General features: G+C 31.2%; 3 protein-coding genes across 4 annotated transcripts; 2 read left to right on the forward strand and 1 right to left on the reverse strand.

The window, feature by feature from the left end:
- Nucleotides 1–2,597: 2,597 nt before the first annotated feature.
- Nucleotides 2,598–11,465, forward strand: LOC143148016 (uncharacterized). Its single transcript, XM_076313853.1, has 7 exons — nt 2,598–2,780; nt 3,386–3,482; nt 3,612–3,802; nt 3,897–5,690; nt 5,771–5,939; nt 6,034–6,429; nt 11,331–11,465. Exons 3-6 carry the CDS (start codon nt 3,686–3,688, stop codon nt 6,426–6,428), a joined length of 2,475 nt encoding a protein of 824 aa, XP_076169968.1. The 5' UTR covers nt 2,598–2,780; nt 3,386–3,482; nt 3,612–3,685; the 3' UTR covers nt 6,429; nt 11,331–11,465.
- On the reverse strand, nt 10,682–11,993 carry Ubc7 (ubiquitin conjugating enzyme 7). Its single transcript, XM_076313857.1, has 4 exons — nt 11,683–11,993; nt 11,474–11,555; nt 11,139–11,257; nt 10,682–11,050 (listed from the first exon to the last, which is right to left on the reverse strand). The coding sequence occupies exons 1-4, from the start codon at nt 11,735–11,737 to the stop codon at nt 10,791–10,793; spliced, it is 516 nt and encodes a 171-aa protein (XP_076169972.1). The 5' UTR covers nt 11,738–11,993; the 3' UTR covers nt 10,682–10,790.
- On the forward strand, nt 11,690–13,300 carry Samtor (S-adenosylmethionine sensor upstream of TORC1). Of its 2 annotated transcripts, none has more exons than XM_076313854.1 (3): nt 11,690–11,796; nt 11,958–12,171; nt 12,250–13,300. In XM_076313854.1, the coding sequence occupies exons 2-3, from the start codon at nt 12,040–12,042 to the stop codon at nt 13,174–13,176; spliced, it is 1,059 nt and encodes a 352-aa protein (XP_076169969.1). In that variant the 5' UTR covers nt 11,690–11,796; nt 11,958–12,039; the 3' UTR covers nt 13,177–13,300. The 2 variants fall into 2 exon arrangements, with proteins under 2 accessions (XP_076169969.1, XP_076169971.1); XM_076313856.1 differs by lacking the exon at nt 11,690–11,796 and having other exon boundaries at nt 12,038–12,171; nt 12,250–12,893; nt 12,969–13,300.
- Nucleotides 13,301–13,431: the final 131 nt, after the last annotated feature.

Genomic DNA, 13,431 nt, shown 5'->3' on the forward strand with positions numbered 1-13,431 from the left:
AAAAATATGGTAAGGGGGTATAAGAAAGATAAAAATGAATTGAGATACACGTGATATTAATTTATAACAAATGCGAGTAATAGGATCAGAAATGAGGAAACGAGAAGTGTAGCTTATTGGGATAAAAGTGCAAGTAAATCTGAAAGATCTTGAGGCAGCGTCAAAATTTACACTAGTTAGAAGCTGCTCACAGGTAATTTGATAGTTAATGATTTGGAACAGAAAAGATATGTCGGCTGTAGTGCTACGAGATTCAAGAGATTTCAGGTTCAGCATGCTCGTAACTTAACTATAGTCGTGATAAGCGACATTTATAGGTATATTATGTTTATAGAATGCAAATCTGAAGAATCTATGTTGCACTCTCTTAATTAATTGTTTGAACACAGTTTGTTCGGGTGAACAAATAACAGAAGCATATTCAAATCGTGGTCTAGAGAGTGCAATATAGTAATCTAATACCGAAGACGTTGTTAAAATCAAAGCCGAACCGTTTTATAAAACCAAGCTGCTTATTAGACTACGTTTTCATACATTTGGAAAAATATTACATTCTAGTGGCTTATTAAAAATTAACCAAAATGGACAGGATAAAATAAATTTACAATGTTTGAAAAATATATTTTTATCCAATCTATCTTTCCTTGCAACAAAATACTTTTTGCCCTCATTGCATTTGGCTTTATAGATATTAAGCATACATCATGTGATAACTGACGGTAACGCAATTTTTAGGTACAAGGGAATTTGTGCCACTTGACAGGGGCTGCCTATTAATTTGAGAATTTATTACAATTAGATCATAATTGTTCTTTCTAATTGAAGTAACGAGTCCAACGAAAATATTCAACATAACCTAATAAAATATATAAATCTATTTGTCAAAAAATGCTATTTTAAATTGTATTCGTGTGAAAATTTTTTACTTGATCCCTCGCTCATACTATAATTGAGAATTCAAAAACAATAACAATACAAAAATAATAATAATAAAAAATAAATGTCCTCAATGATTACTGTTTACTTGCTCCAAAATACAAAAGCTCACACATATTTACTTTTTTATTCGAATTCTCTATGAAAAATGGTGTTATGCGGCGTTAAACGGACGCCGAGCGCCGTTGCTAAGGCCCTACCCACTACTAGTAGTTTCTACTGGTCACGTGATCCGAACGCTGGGATGTCACTCTGTACCCGGCACTATCCCAAAAATATCGGCGGCAGTATCCAAAATCCCAACACTGCGATGGATACACGTTTACCCGCGTTTAGTAAATCTTTGTTTAGGGACTTTCTTCAAGACCTGCATGGCACGTGATCAAAAATGATCAGTGATGAAACGTAGCAAATAGAGGTTTATCTACTGAATAAAAGTCTTATTTAAATAATCATCGAAATAAAATATTATTTACTTGTCACAACATCGACACATTGTAGATGAAAAAACGTAATGTATTAGATTTGTATTTGATGTATTATGATTGCCGTCTTGTATAAATATGGATGCATTTATGGAAGGATTAAAATTAAGTTTAAGAGCGTAAAGAAAATGAAAAAACAAGGAAATTGTCTTTCCTCCATTAAACATAGGCTACTTCGTTTTGTTTCGTACAAGGCGGGTCGACCTATGGCTAGGAGTGATCATGACTACGCACAACCCTTGCAGTATTTCATCATGCTTATTCTCGAGGGCAAGGGAGTGATAAGCGACCCATGTTTTCTATATAAAATTGTAAATCGTTAAATGAACAATCTAATCGCCATTAAGCTTATCAAATTTAATGTTCCACTGTGTTCTGTAAGATCTCCTTCTCTTTTCAGAGAGATCTTCTCTTTTCAGATCGCACCAAACTCTTCTAGATTCTTTCACACTGATCCGTTGAACATAATAGTTCACCTTGCCAATAGCCTCAATGACAAGGTCGATTTCTGTGCGAGAAATGTAAATGTAATTAAATCCAATATTTATAAAATACTAAATAACTTGCACGAATAATTGGCACCCAAATTGTATTTATGTAAGTTTGTGAGCGACAATTACTAATGTAGTTAATATGCTTTTTATAATTTATATGTATTTTTATTGATATATAAAGAGCTTCAGGCTCATATATGAATTTATTAAAATTAAAATAATGTTTGAAATTTGATAATTGTTTAAATAAAATAAAAAGAATATAGAATTTATACCAATACATTCTTAATACAATTATTTATAACATTTAAGTACATACATTCTTTATACTAAGTTGTGTAAAGACTCGGTAGGTTTTCATTAACGGGTACGAATGTGAACATTAATCTTTAAAACTGATAATTCAAAACAGAATTATTTACAAGTTTTCATTAATTACAAAAATTCGATAATTCCAAAAATAATTTCGTTTACCAATTTACATAAAACATTTTTATTTTACATTACGAAATTATAACATTTTAGTTACGAGTTTTGATCATTCAAGATCGAACGGACTAAGAGCGCGTGTAACATCGTTTCGAATTGTGTAACCACATTGGTGGCTGCAGTTTCTCCTTTTGTGAAATACATCGTCGATCCCGGAAAGTACTCGAATGGAACTCTTCCTCAGCATGACAGACGGAATGTGGGAACGGAACTGACATGGAGTAAACTGTAACATGAAGGATTCGCGTTCTGTCTTTTAAATATCGATTTGTCTGTTGAGCGGACGTTATGTGACAACGATGAACGGTTTTTTCACACACCGCTCCATTGAAGAGAATTTCGTAAATGCAATCGAGCTACAAGTAACCTAGCATAAGTACGTAAATTCAATTTTTCACTTTCGAAACGTCAAACGTAGTTCACTACTATCTACGACGCAAATATCAACCTTGCCGGGATGTTAAAGTGTTCGCTGTACGGTGTGTACTTTGAATCAAGATATTCCGAAAATTTTTCATGATAGACTGTTAAAAGATGAATCATATATAGGAATATCTCGATTTTCGTTTGAACTGTGCCAACGTGGGTTTAAATTCACTCGTGAAGCGATTTCAAGGCATTATTTTAGCATGTCATATATCTTTTGACAGTGCCAAATACTTCCCGTAGAAATATCTTTTTCTTCCGTTCTTTCATATCTTGCGTGTACTCGTATGATTTTTGCTTTGCAAAAGTAACATTACACGGTTCGCAATCGGAGGTTAAATATTTGAAATTCGTAAAACGTAGTGTATACGTTTCAAAGAAAGACTTTTTTCATTTCGATTTAAGTAGTGTCATATCTTTAGACGATGATTTGTGAATTGGTCAAAATAGTTATTTTTAAATTTTAGAAATTTCTTTAAGTTTAGAATATTTTATTACACAGATCTAATCTTTTAAGATTTTGTCGACATAAATGTTCTTTAAATGTATTTCCAGTTTCTTATTCACAATGGACCATGCTAAAAGTACAAGCATGTATGTAAACATGAAGATCATGAGACATTTGCGTGTAGCTCGTAATTGTTATTTTCAGGTAAGCATCTTTGACCAATCCAAGAACTGAAGTTACAAATACTTTTTAAAATTGAAGATCGATTATATAATAATCGAAGATCAATTAAAAATCAAATGTCTAATGTGAAATTTTATTATGATATTGTAGGTAACGATGTGGAACTTCCAAAAATTTTGGTTACTATAAATATTTTAGCAAACAAATAAATCACAAGCATTGAGATGGACTCTCCACCGTCATGTTCGCTAAGCGCTACTGGACCTCTCAGTGATCTTGGTAGCAGTGGAATTGGAGGGTCCATTTCTAGTGATTCTGTAAGAGCGCATCTTGCAATCGAGGTATAATTTCTCATGATGCATTATTAATATTTGGATAAGGTATTAAGAATATATCAAGTATCTTGAGCTGGATGAATACTTTATTTATTTTTAGATGCAAGAAAGCGATATAGAGAGTAAATCTTTATCACAAGATTCTTTTGATTATTCGGATGGTATGTGTGGTGAAAATTTTAATACATTAAAAAAAGGACCAGGTTGGGCTGATGCCGATGGAAAACTAGAAGTTGAAGTGGTTGACGTAGCTATTAAACCTCCACCAGAGTTTCAAGATAGTCCTTCTCCTCCTAACTCAGAATCTTCATCTGCACCGATTCTTAGCTATGCACGATTAATGAGACAGAAAGTTCCACAATTAATAGACGATTATGCTGAAAATTTAGTACAGTCAACAATTGAAGAAGCATTAATAATATCTTGTAGGATATCATGGCCAGAAGGAAGAATAGCACCTGCAACGAACCGTGTACCAGTGTTAACTCGTAACATGCACAATCCGAAACGATTTTGGGCAACAGACCTGTTGACTCCTTCATCGTGTCAAGGCGCTACCACACTGATTACTCCATACAACACTTTGAATCGTCCGAATTCACGATGTTCTTTAGCGTCTTCCCGCTTGTCCAGTTCTCATAATTCAATAAATACCTCAGGACTGAGTCATAAAGCAGATGACAGCAGTTTCATAACTTCTGCTATGTCGCACGACGTTTTAACAACCAGCGAGATTAGCGATATGTACAATGTGCCCTTTGACTCTGACATCTATACTGTACCAATAGATGTTGTTAGACCTTTGCATGATCTTAGAATACCGCAAAGGCCAAAACGTCATAGACATCATCGTAAGAGAAGACGAAATGTATCTGCCAGTTCTCAGAGTGAATTAGAAGCCCACATTCAACAAGCAAGGCATTACTGCGGAAAACCTCGTGCTATTACTCATGTTATTAAATCTCAGAGACTGCTATCTGATGTATGCTGCAATGATAGCGGGAATGGAAAACGTCACAGTGTTCCAGGGACATCGGGCCGACATGGAACTCGAACGTCGAATGGTCACATGCATAATATTGGGGAACCAATTCATATGACATTACACGAAGTGCGTCAATATTTGCAAACATTATACTCAAGCTCCAGTGATTCTAGTGAAAATAAACTTAAACGCGATAATAAGGCTCCAATAAGTCACACACCTATACACCTTGCAATGCCGAAAGGTATTAGTGTAAATAATAACAATAGGTATAGTAACCCGCATACAGACTCGTCGACGGATATTCCAATTTCAAACAAAAATAGCAATGGACTGATTCACAATAACAATAATAATAATAATAATAACAATAATAATAATGGTAACGTTAAGAAACATAAAAAGAATACGTTTGTTAGTATTAAACACAAAAAAGTAAAAGAAGAACCACACAAGGAGAAGGTTGATTCTGAAAGGGAGAAGATCAAGAAAAGTCAACGAAATTTCTCGCTGAATCTGAAGCAAACGCTTTGTAATATCTTTAGATTTAGGCGTTTGGGTTCTCCGGACCACTTTGTAGAAAAGAGAAATAGCATTGTACAGGGTGAAATTGTAGAAGAGGAAGAAGGCGTTGATTCTGACCAACATGCTAATAATAATAACACTACCTCAGAGGTAGATTCCTCTGTGCAAAAGCTACCTTTTTTTAAGCGTGCATTACCACCGTTGCCGAAAAGCAATGGACACGTAGGCGTGGAACAAGCGGAGGACGCACTTACAACGATGGTATCTAAATGCGAAAGTCCAACTTCTATACAACAAATACCTGCACCTACTCCAAAAGTTGAAGAAGAATCAACAGAGGATACCAGCATGGATTTTGCTGCTAGCATTGAGAAAGTGAAAGATGTATGTATTTTAAATTTCTATAGAATACTAACAAGCATTTGGAATCAAAATAACTGCAATTAATGAATTATTTAACATAGTATGGATGGTATTGGGGCCCAATATCCGGTGAAGCTGCAGAGAAGATATTATCCAACGAACCGGATGGGTCATTCATCGTGCGAGATAGTAGCGACGACCATTATATTTTCTCCTTATCGTTTAGACTTAACAGTTGTGTACGTCACGTGAGAATAGAGCATGATCAGGGTAAGTTTTACGCTTTTCTCAATGGAATGTTCATACATACATATGTATCTATTTTTTTTTTTTTTAACGTACATTTTGTATATTGCGGATACAGGTAATTTCAGCTTTGGAAGTTGCACAAAATTCAAGTCCCATACAATTGTAGATTTCATTGAAAACGCAGTAGAACATTCGCGTAGTGGACGATACCTGTTTTTTCTTCATCGCCGACCAGTGTTAGGTCCGATGCGTGTACAACTTCTCCATCCAGTATCGAGATTCAAACAGGTTCAGAGCTTACAGCACACGTGCAGATTTGTTATTTTGAAGATGGTACGCAGGGATCTTATTCCAACTCTACCTCTGCCTCGGCGGCTCATCGATTACCTGAGTACGCCGCATTATTACAGTGAGCAATTAGCTGAACAAGATGACAGAGCCGAATCTCCTGTTAGTTCTTCGACTGGTGAATTAGAGAAGATTTGTTTCACACCGCAAGGCCTATCGTGAGGTACAAATGCATAATCTTTCGTTCTTCATGTTTGTAAAATACTTGCCAAATGTTTAAATGTTGAGTTATATATGATTTAGGATATAAGCGTTTAGAAAATTTTATTTCATATGATTCTGTTAAACAGTATCATAATGAAATATAAAAATAGCTGGTTCTCCCATGCATTTAAATGTTGATTTAAAATTTAAATATAATATTTATCATTTTTTCGAAAAGAAGGGTAATCCGTTCCACGCAGCTCGTATGTAGAATTATAAATGATGTAGTTACTTGCTAAACGTGCTAAAAGAAAAGAAATATAAAACGAAACGTAAAATTCGTTGAAAAATAATTTTCAGTCAGAATTCGCGTTCGCGTACTTCCATTAAAGATGCACAGATAAATTACTATTTGATTTTATATTTTATTTGATTACATTAAAATTATTTCAAAAGTATTCGTAGAGTAATTCTAACGAATTCTACTTATTCTTACATTTAACTTAAGTTCCTGGTTATTGTTTTAAAATAACATTCAAATTTCATATGATGCGATAAACATATAATATTTGTATCTAATGATACAAAGCAGTGATCGAGTAACTCCTTCTTGGGTGCCATATATCTTACACCGCTATTTTACATCAGATATTAAAATCATAAATACTTTCTCTGTCATTTAGTTTTTGTTAACGTCATCTATTTGCTGGAGATTATTCAATTACGTATTACATTGATTAATATAAGATTCTAAAATATGCATTTTAATATATCTAAAAGACTATAAATATAGTCAGTCTATATCTTACATACAATGTTCCATTTCATTGGATGATGAATACAAAGTCAATGAATCATTTCTGAACATTGATGCATGTACAAGCAATTATGGAAAAAGGCAGTAGGCTAACGTTACATTAAAGTATATTCTGGCATATTGTATAAAAAATCAGTTATTGTGTCTATCAACTGTAGGATGTTTCAATATTAATCAGTTTAACAAGTTGTTGTATCACGTTTTAAGTTTAGACGTAGCTGCCACAGACTGATTAACTTAGAAGAAATATTCAACGAACTAATGGAATCATAATGCTGTATAAGTATATTCATTCAAGCATCAATCGTATTTCCTCACAAATTATTATGGTTAATTGCTTTTAAGGATAATCTTTGGATGGAATTTAGTTTCATTTCATTATATTTCTTTATAATGTAGATATATTTATCTGTACATAACTTTATTTGATAGCATAATATTGAATCACCAAGAAGTGATGAATTTTTGTCATATTAACTATGTGTATTTTGTGATTTTTTTTTTCAATCTTTTAAGTATAATTAATGTTATAATGTGCAATTTTCTTGAACGTATCGCACGTTTTTTCGTTCTTAATAGCCAATTTTAAAATAAGATTTAATGATATTTACCTTGAAAGGTAAACAATTCTGTGTTAAAACTGATTAGCGACTGGTGCTATATAAAATTATAAATTATGGAATTTTGATTCCTTAAATTATGCAGTTGAATCAAGGTAATCGAAGTCACTGTTTATTCTTGTGCTCAGATAAACTTAACAAGATAACATCGTGCAATGCACTTAATCGAATTTAGTTATATTATTATTAATTTTATATAATTAGTTTTATTTTAAGTATATATATGATTTTTACCATTCGGGCAAGATTCCGATAAACTTTAATTCTCGGGTTGTATTTTATTTGCAATCGTCGTATACATTTTAGCTTATAACTTACTACTAAGAATTAATATAAGTTAAATGAAAAAGTTTTCAAACAATTCACAATTTCGAGTAACTAAACGGAAAAGTAGAAAGGAGCTTCAGATAAAATTTAATGAATTGTAATGATATATATTTTTATTTCTGTCCCTTTTCCGAAGAAGTGTATAATCTCATCTTCAGAAATAGAGACATTACTTTGATAAATTTGTATTCTTTAATGTTATATGGAGCTCATATTACAGAGCACTGATATAAGGATAGATTTTTCAAGGAAGAAGAAAGTTTTTATACAAATGTGTACTGACTGTTATTAGACACATTAATTAACAGACTGTTAATTCATTTCATCCTTAAGTTGCTTTTCCTGTGCAGCTTCATAAATCATGGAATAGCGAGGGCCACATATACATATTGCTCAGAACCTTTTGTTTGCACTTTCGTGAACGTTGCAGTACTACACAAACAAATTTTATACTCAATATTCACGTGGTAGATTTTGCAATACAATTACTATTACCAGATTGTCTGAAAAGACTAAGTCTAAGAATGAATCTAAACATATGTGAAGCATGTGCGTATAATTAATGGTTAAAGGCACCATGATACCTCAGCCGCAGAGGGAGGTATATAGAGCAGAATTAGTACCATTTTATAACAAATATATTTTACATTAATTATAAGTTGCACATACGTATTCTTGTGGAGAAATTAGCATTATTGAAAAACATTGATGCTTTATTTAATTATATTTTACTATAATTAACATCAACAACAACAAAAACCAAGGATTCTGTGCCAAGCATTTTTGAATAACTAATGTGTTTCAAAAATAAACGTTTCTTTTATATTATTATAGATGAAGAAGTGTACCATTGAATAATTTTGTATTTTTATGATGCTTTCTGAGTGAAAACATGCAGAAAGTATTGAATTGAATGTACACTTCTTACACTGAAATGTTCTAATATTACAAATTCATAAAAGCTTGTAATTAAATTCTACATTTTTCATTCCTTTTTTATTTTTTTTTTTTTTTTTTTTTCAAGGAAAGAAACTAATAATGATCTGGGTTATAAACATTTTTAAAAGTATTGGTCTAAATAGAACAACCTTTAAATGTGGTTGTGAAAATGTACAATTCAATCAAATTTTTAATGAAAAGACTATCAGAATCTATCTTTTACAAAAGATCCACTTGGCATAGAGTAATATGTATTTGTGTATACCAAAGTTTACAGTTGTATTGAAAGTATAACATTGATCTGTATTTCCTTATTAATTCTTTAAAACTCTTTAGCATGTTTGTTAATTACATAAATATGCATGATATCAGACGCTAATGTTATCTAGTGTATCAATTTTATTAAATTATGTAAAAATAATTAAGTAAGGCAAAAAGCGATACTTGAACAAAAATAAGAAACTTAGATTTCTGAGACATGTACAATGTTGTACTTTGACTATAATATATTGGTACATTGATCTTTATTATCGTTTGTTATATATAATTGACAAGTGCTAGTCATAAACATTGCATTTTAAGTTGGACTTCAGTATTGTTTACTAATAAATATCAATTTACTTCTGAATACTTGCATTTATTTTTTATCTCTTTCAAAAATATGATCCAGACATAATCTTAATTGATTATAAGTAAGTTCTACAAATATGTTAGCTTTTTATTATTTATTTTATTTTAATAACGGCTAATAATTACACCTTCGATTATAATTTTATAATGTATTTATTTTAGATTAATTATAGTTTATCACCAAGTTCGATAATTATTACAGTGAAGGTTGCACGATAATAAGAAACCTACTATAAAAACATTTAATTTTGTAAATACATGAGGTAACAAAAAATCAGCTTTCAAATGTGCATAACAAGGGTGTGACAAGTTTTTCATTACAATTTTAACAAGTTAAGGTGTATGGGATTATAAAGAAAGTGAAGCCTGATTAATGTAACACCTATATTGTTTGATGTTAGAGGAAAAATCTTACAAGTTCCAAGTTTTATAAAATTAGGTTAATATAAAATCTTGTAATAATTTTATGTTTAATATCATTTTATTTCTGAAATCGAGTTCCATGTAATTTATAACAGTGAATATAATTTTATTAAGACTTTTAAATGTTTAAACACCATCTGATCTGAAAAATATCTATTCATCTAAAAGTTACTTTAGATTCATTTTTTGTAATTTAAAAATAATAGGATTTAATGACAAATTTTCAGAATGGAGTACTTAGAATTTTCATAATTGCAATCCAGATTGTTTTACATTCAGGAGCACAAGAAGAAAATCTTGTTTCTAATTAATTTATTTCAGTAAAAGATACTCTAAGTGTAATGCATATGTGTAATGCAAATGCATATGTATTTGATTACTCATGTTTGTACTACGATGTTGAAAATAAAATACATTTTTTGAAATTAATATCCTTAGCTATGTTTTATTTTAATGCGGTGTATTTGCTATTATTACATATAATTTGTGAAATATGTACTTGCAATCACATAATGTTACATTTGAATAAAATTTTATTATTTTAAATGCAATATATATTTTGTATCAAATTATACGACATTTTAATTATAGTTCTGATTTTAATTAAACATTTAACATTGCAATTTAACCTGGAATACCAAGAGTTTTTCTAACTAGTTTTTGAGCAATTCTTTCAAATTCGGTGCGGTCCTCTCTCCACATTTTAGCAGCATCAACATTTGCTCCGCTTTCATCATTTGGTTCTGCTAACATACTTACCACGCTTAGCAATATTTTTTCTACACTTTGAACTGGACTCCATCTTTCTGCACTACTTTCATAACCCATAGGATCATCACCAGGTGCGTGTAATATACTTATACACACTCTTCCATCTGCATAAACTGAATTAAAAATTAAATTATTGTGAGTTTTTTATAATCTATTTTAATAAAATGTAACAATTCGAATGTTCAATTAAAAAAATCTTACTATTTGGATGAAACATCTCACAGGTAAATTGCATCTTTGGCGGACTTAGTGGATAGTCTGATGGAAATATTAATTTTGCTGGAAATACACCACCTTCAAAGCAAGTCCCTTCTGGTCCACTGCAAATTAATATCGAATATATACAAAGAATGAAAAGAAATGAAATCTTGTTATATTGAACATATGTTACAGAGTATGTGTATATCGTTTGAATGACATTTACAAACGTAAGACCTTCAACACGAAATAGGATTATAAAACGGATAAATAAAAAGTAATATTAGTCATACTCTTATAGACAGAAAGGAAGCTAGACTTACAATTGAAATACTTACGTGATTAAAGCTTCCCATTCAAAGAAGTTCTCCTCGTTTATGGGACCAGCAACAATGCCTTCGGGCGGATTTAAGGTTAGCTCTGTAAGTTACGCGTACCTGTTACATTATCATTCGAAATCGAACGGAGAGAAAAGCAAGGAAAAAGAAATTTTGATGCGAAGCTTTTAGTGGAATGCGAAGGTGCAAAACTAAAATCTGATTCTCACGTTTGTATTCTGCCATTAATCGTCTTAACGCAGAACCCGCCATTGTTTTGGTCATGGGGGTTAACCAGAGTTAATAACAAGAATTGGTTAAGACGTCAAAAGATAAACGTTAAGGTAGGTATAAATTAGTTGTAATGCGACACCTAAAGCTGGGTCTACACCGAAAATAGAAGCGATATCAAATATGTAAAACTATGCTTTAGAGTAATTCCATAAGAAAAGGTCATCGATGTATTCGTGATATTTATTTTCGATTATTACGTGAAACTAAATAGAAACTAACACAGTTCCATACAATTTTGTATGAATCGTGGTCAAGCTGAACTAACTTAAACAAATGTCGATTCGCCGTTTCAAATGGCAACAGAGGAGCATAAATATTTAGCAAATATTATAAAATCCACACATGCCACGTTACGAGAAGATGCTCAGAATTACGGTCCTGAGATCGCGTGGAAGCTACACGTAACTCGGAAAGATGTTTTGCAGGTTTATTTCTTATTTAAAATGAATTATTTATAAACTTGTGCTTATATTGTATCTTGATCTTGTTTATTTGTGTTTTAGAAATATGCTTCTTCTATGCAAAAATTAGCAACTACATATTGGACAGAAAGTAATTTAAACTCAAAAAATGTGATTCTATGTAGAGTGGAATGGATTATATCTCAATGCAAGGAATATTTTTTAAATGGTGGAAGACAGGAATACAATCGAAGAGAAGATGATATTCGAAGAAAAATGAGTATAAATTGTGTAGAAGCTGAATTTTCTATAAATTCAAATGTTAGAAATGAAGAAATGTTAATGTCAGAACATTTTGATGATACTCTCCGAAAATCAATTAGAAAAATAATATTACTAGATGTAGGAAGCTGTTATAATCCTTTTGAGAATTTAAATATGTTTGAAGTAACTGCAATAGATTTAAATGGTATACCGGACAAAGTTTTATGTTGTGATTTTTTAAATGTTCAAATTGGAAAAGAAAAGATATTTTCTAATAATAAGCAACAAATTTTGCAGTTAGCAGAAAATTCGTACGATGTAGTTGTATTTTCTTTATTTTTAGAATATCTACCATGTCCTAAACAAAGATATATTTGTTGTAAAAAAGCATATGATCTGTTACAATTTTGTGGTATACTTTTTATCATAAGTCCCGATTCAAAGCATATCAATGCAAATGCTAAGTTTATAAAGTCATGGAGGTATGTGTTAAGTAAATTAGGATTTATGAGAATAAAATATGAAAAGTTGCGACATATACATTGTATGATATTTAGAAAATGTGCATTCAAACATGTTGCGCTAAGATGGGCGAATTTACAAACGTTATCCGAGAATGATATTCTTTATCAAACTTGTAACGCTATTTATATTCCACAAGATTTTCGAAATGTGTCCAGCGAAGTTAAACAAGATGAAAAAAAAGAATATAATGCGGACGAGAAGACTTCTATGTTCAATGAATTGCCTTTTAACGGCACATAGCGCTAGAAAAAAAATTGTCAATTTTGTGACAAAACATAGATTTTGTAAAATTTCTATAAATCAATTATAAATTTTGTACAACCCTTGATCATAGAATTTATAACTCGAATAAATACATGGATTATCTAAATATTTTTGTAGTAATTTCCGTTTTATTATTATTAAAATTTATCGTGTAAATTTTATCGGATGAAACGTTACTAGCATTGTAACGACACCATTTTGTTACTATATGTTACTATATGTAAAAACATT

This window comes from Ptiloglossa arizonensis, chromosome 6 (genome assembly GCF_051014685.1).
Source record: "Ptiloglossa arizonensis isolate GNS036 chromosome 6, iyPtiAriz1_principal, whole genome shotgun sequence".
Lineage (NCBI taxonomy): Eukaryota > Metazoa > Arthropoda > Insecta > Hymenoptera > Colletidae > Ptiloglossa > Ptiloglossa arizonensis.

What these genes read in the sequence shown, in the direction of transcription:
- LOC143148016 (XM_076313853.1), top strand. Translation starts at nt 3,686, where the DNA reads ATGGACTCTCCACCGTCATGTTCGCTAAGCGCTACTGGACCTCTCAGT. An exon ending in GAGCGCATCTTGCAATCGAG is followed by an intron (nt 3,803 to 3,896) that starts GTATAATTTCTC and finishes ATTTATTTTTAG; the next exon opens with ATGCAAGAAAGCGATATAGA. An exon ending in GAGAATAGAGCATGATCAGG is followed by an intron (nt 5,940 to 6,033) that starts GTAAGTTTTACG and finishes TTGCGGATACAG; the next exon opens with GTAATTTCAGCTTTGGAAGT.
- Ubc7 (XM_076313857.1), bottom strand. Translation starts at nt 11,737, where the DNA reads ATGACCAAAACAATGGCGGGTTCTGCGTTAAGACGATTAATGGCAGAA. An exon ending in ATTAATGGCAGAATACAAAC is followed by an intron (nt 11,556 to 11,682) that starts GTGAGAATCAGA and finishes CGTAACTTACAG; the next exon opens with AGCTAACCTTAAATCCGCCC. An exon ending in GAATGGGAAGCTTTAATCAC is followed by an intron (nt 11,258 to 11,473) that starts GTAAGTATTTCA and finishes ATTAATTTGCAG; the next exon opens with TGGACCAGAAGGGACTTGCT.
- Samtor (XM_076313854.1), top strand. Translation starts at nt 12,040, where the DNA reads ATGGCAACAGAGGAGCATAAATATTTAGCAAATATTATAAAATCCACA. An exon ending in CTCGGAAAGATGTTTTGCAG is followed by an intron (nt 12,172 to 12,249) that starts GTTTATTTCTTA and finishes TTTGTGTTTTAG; the next exon opens with AAATATGCTTCTTCTATGCA.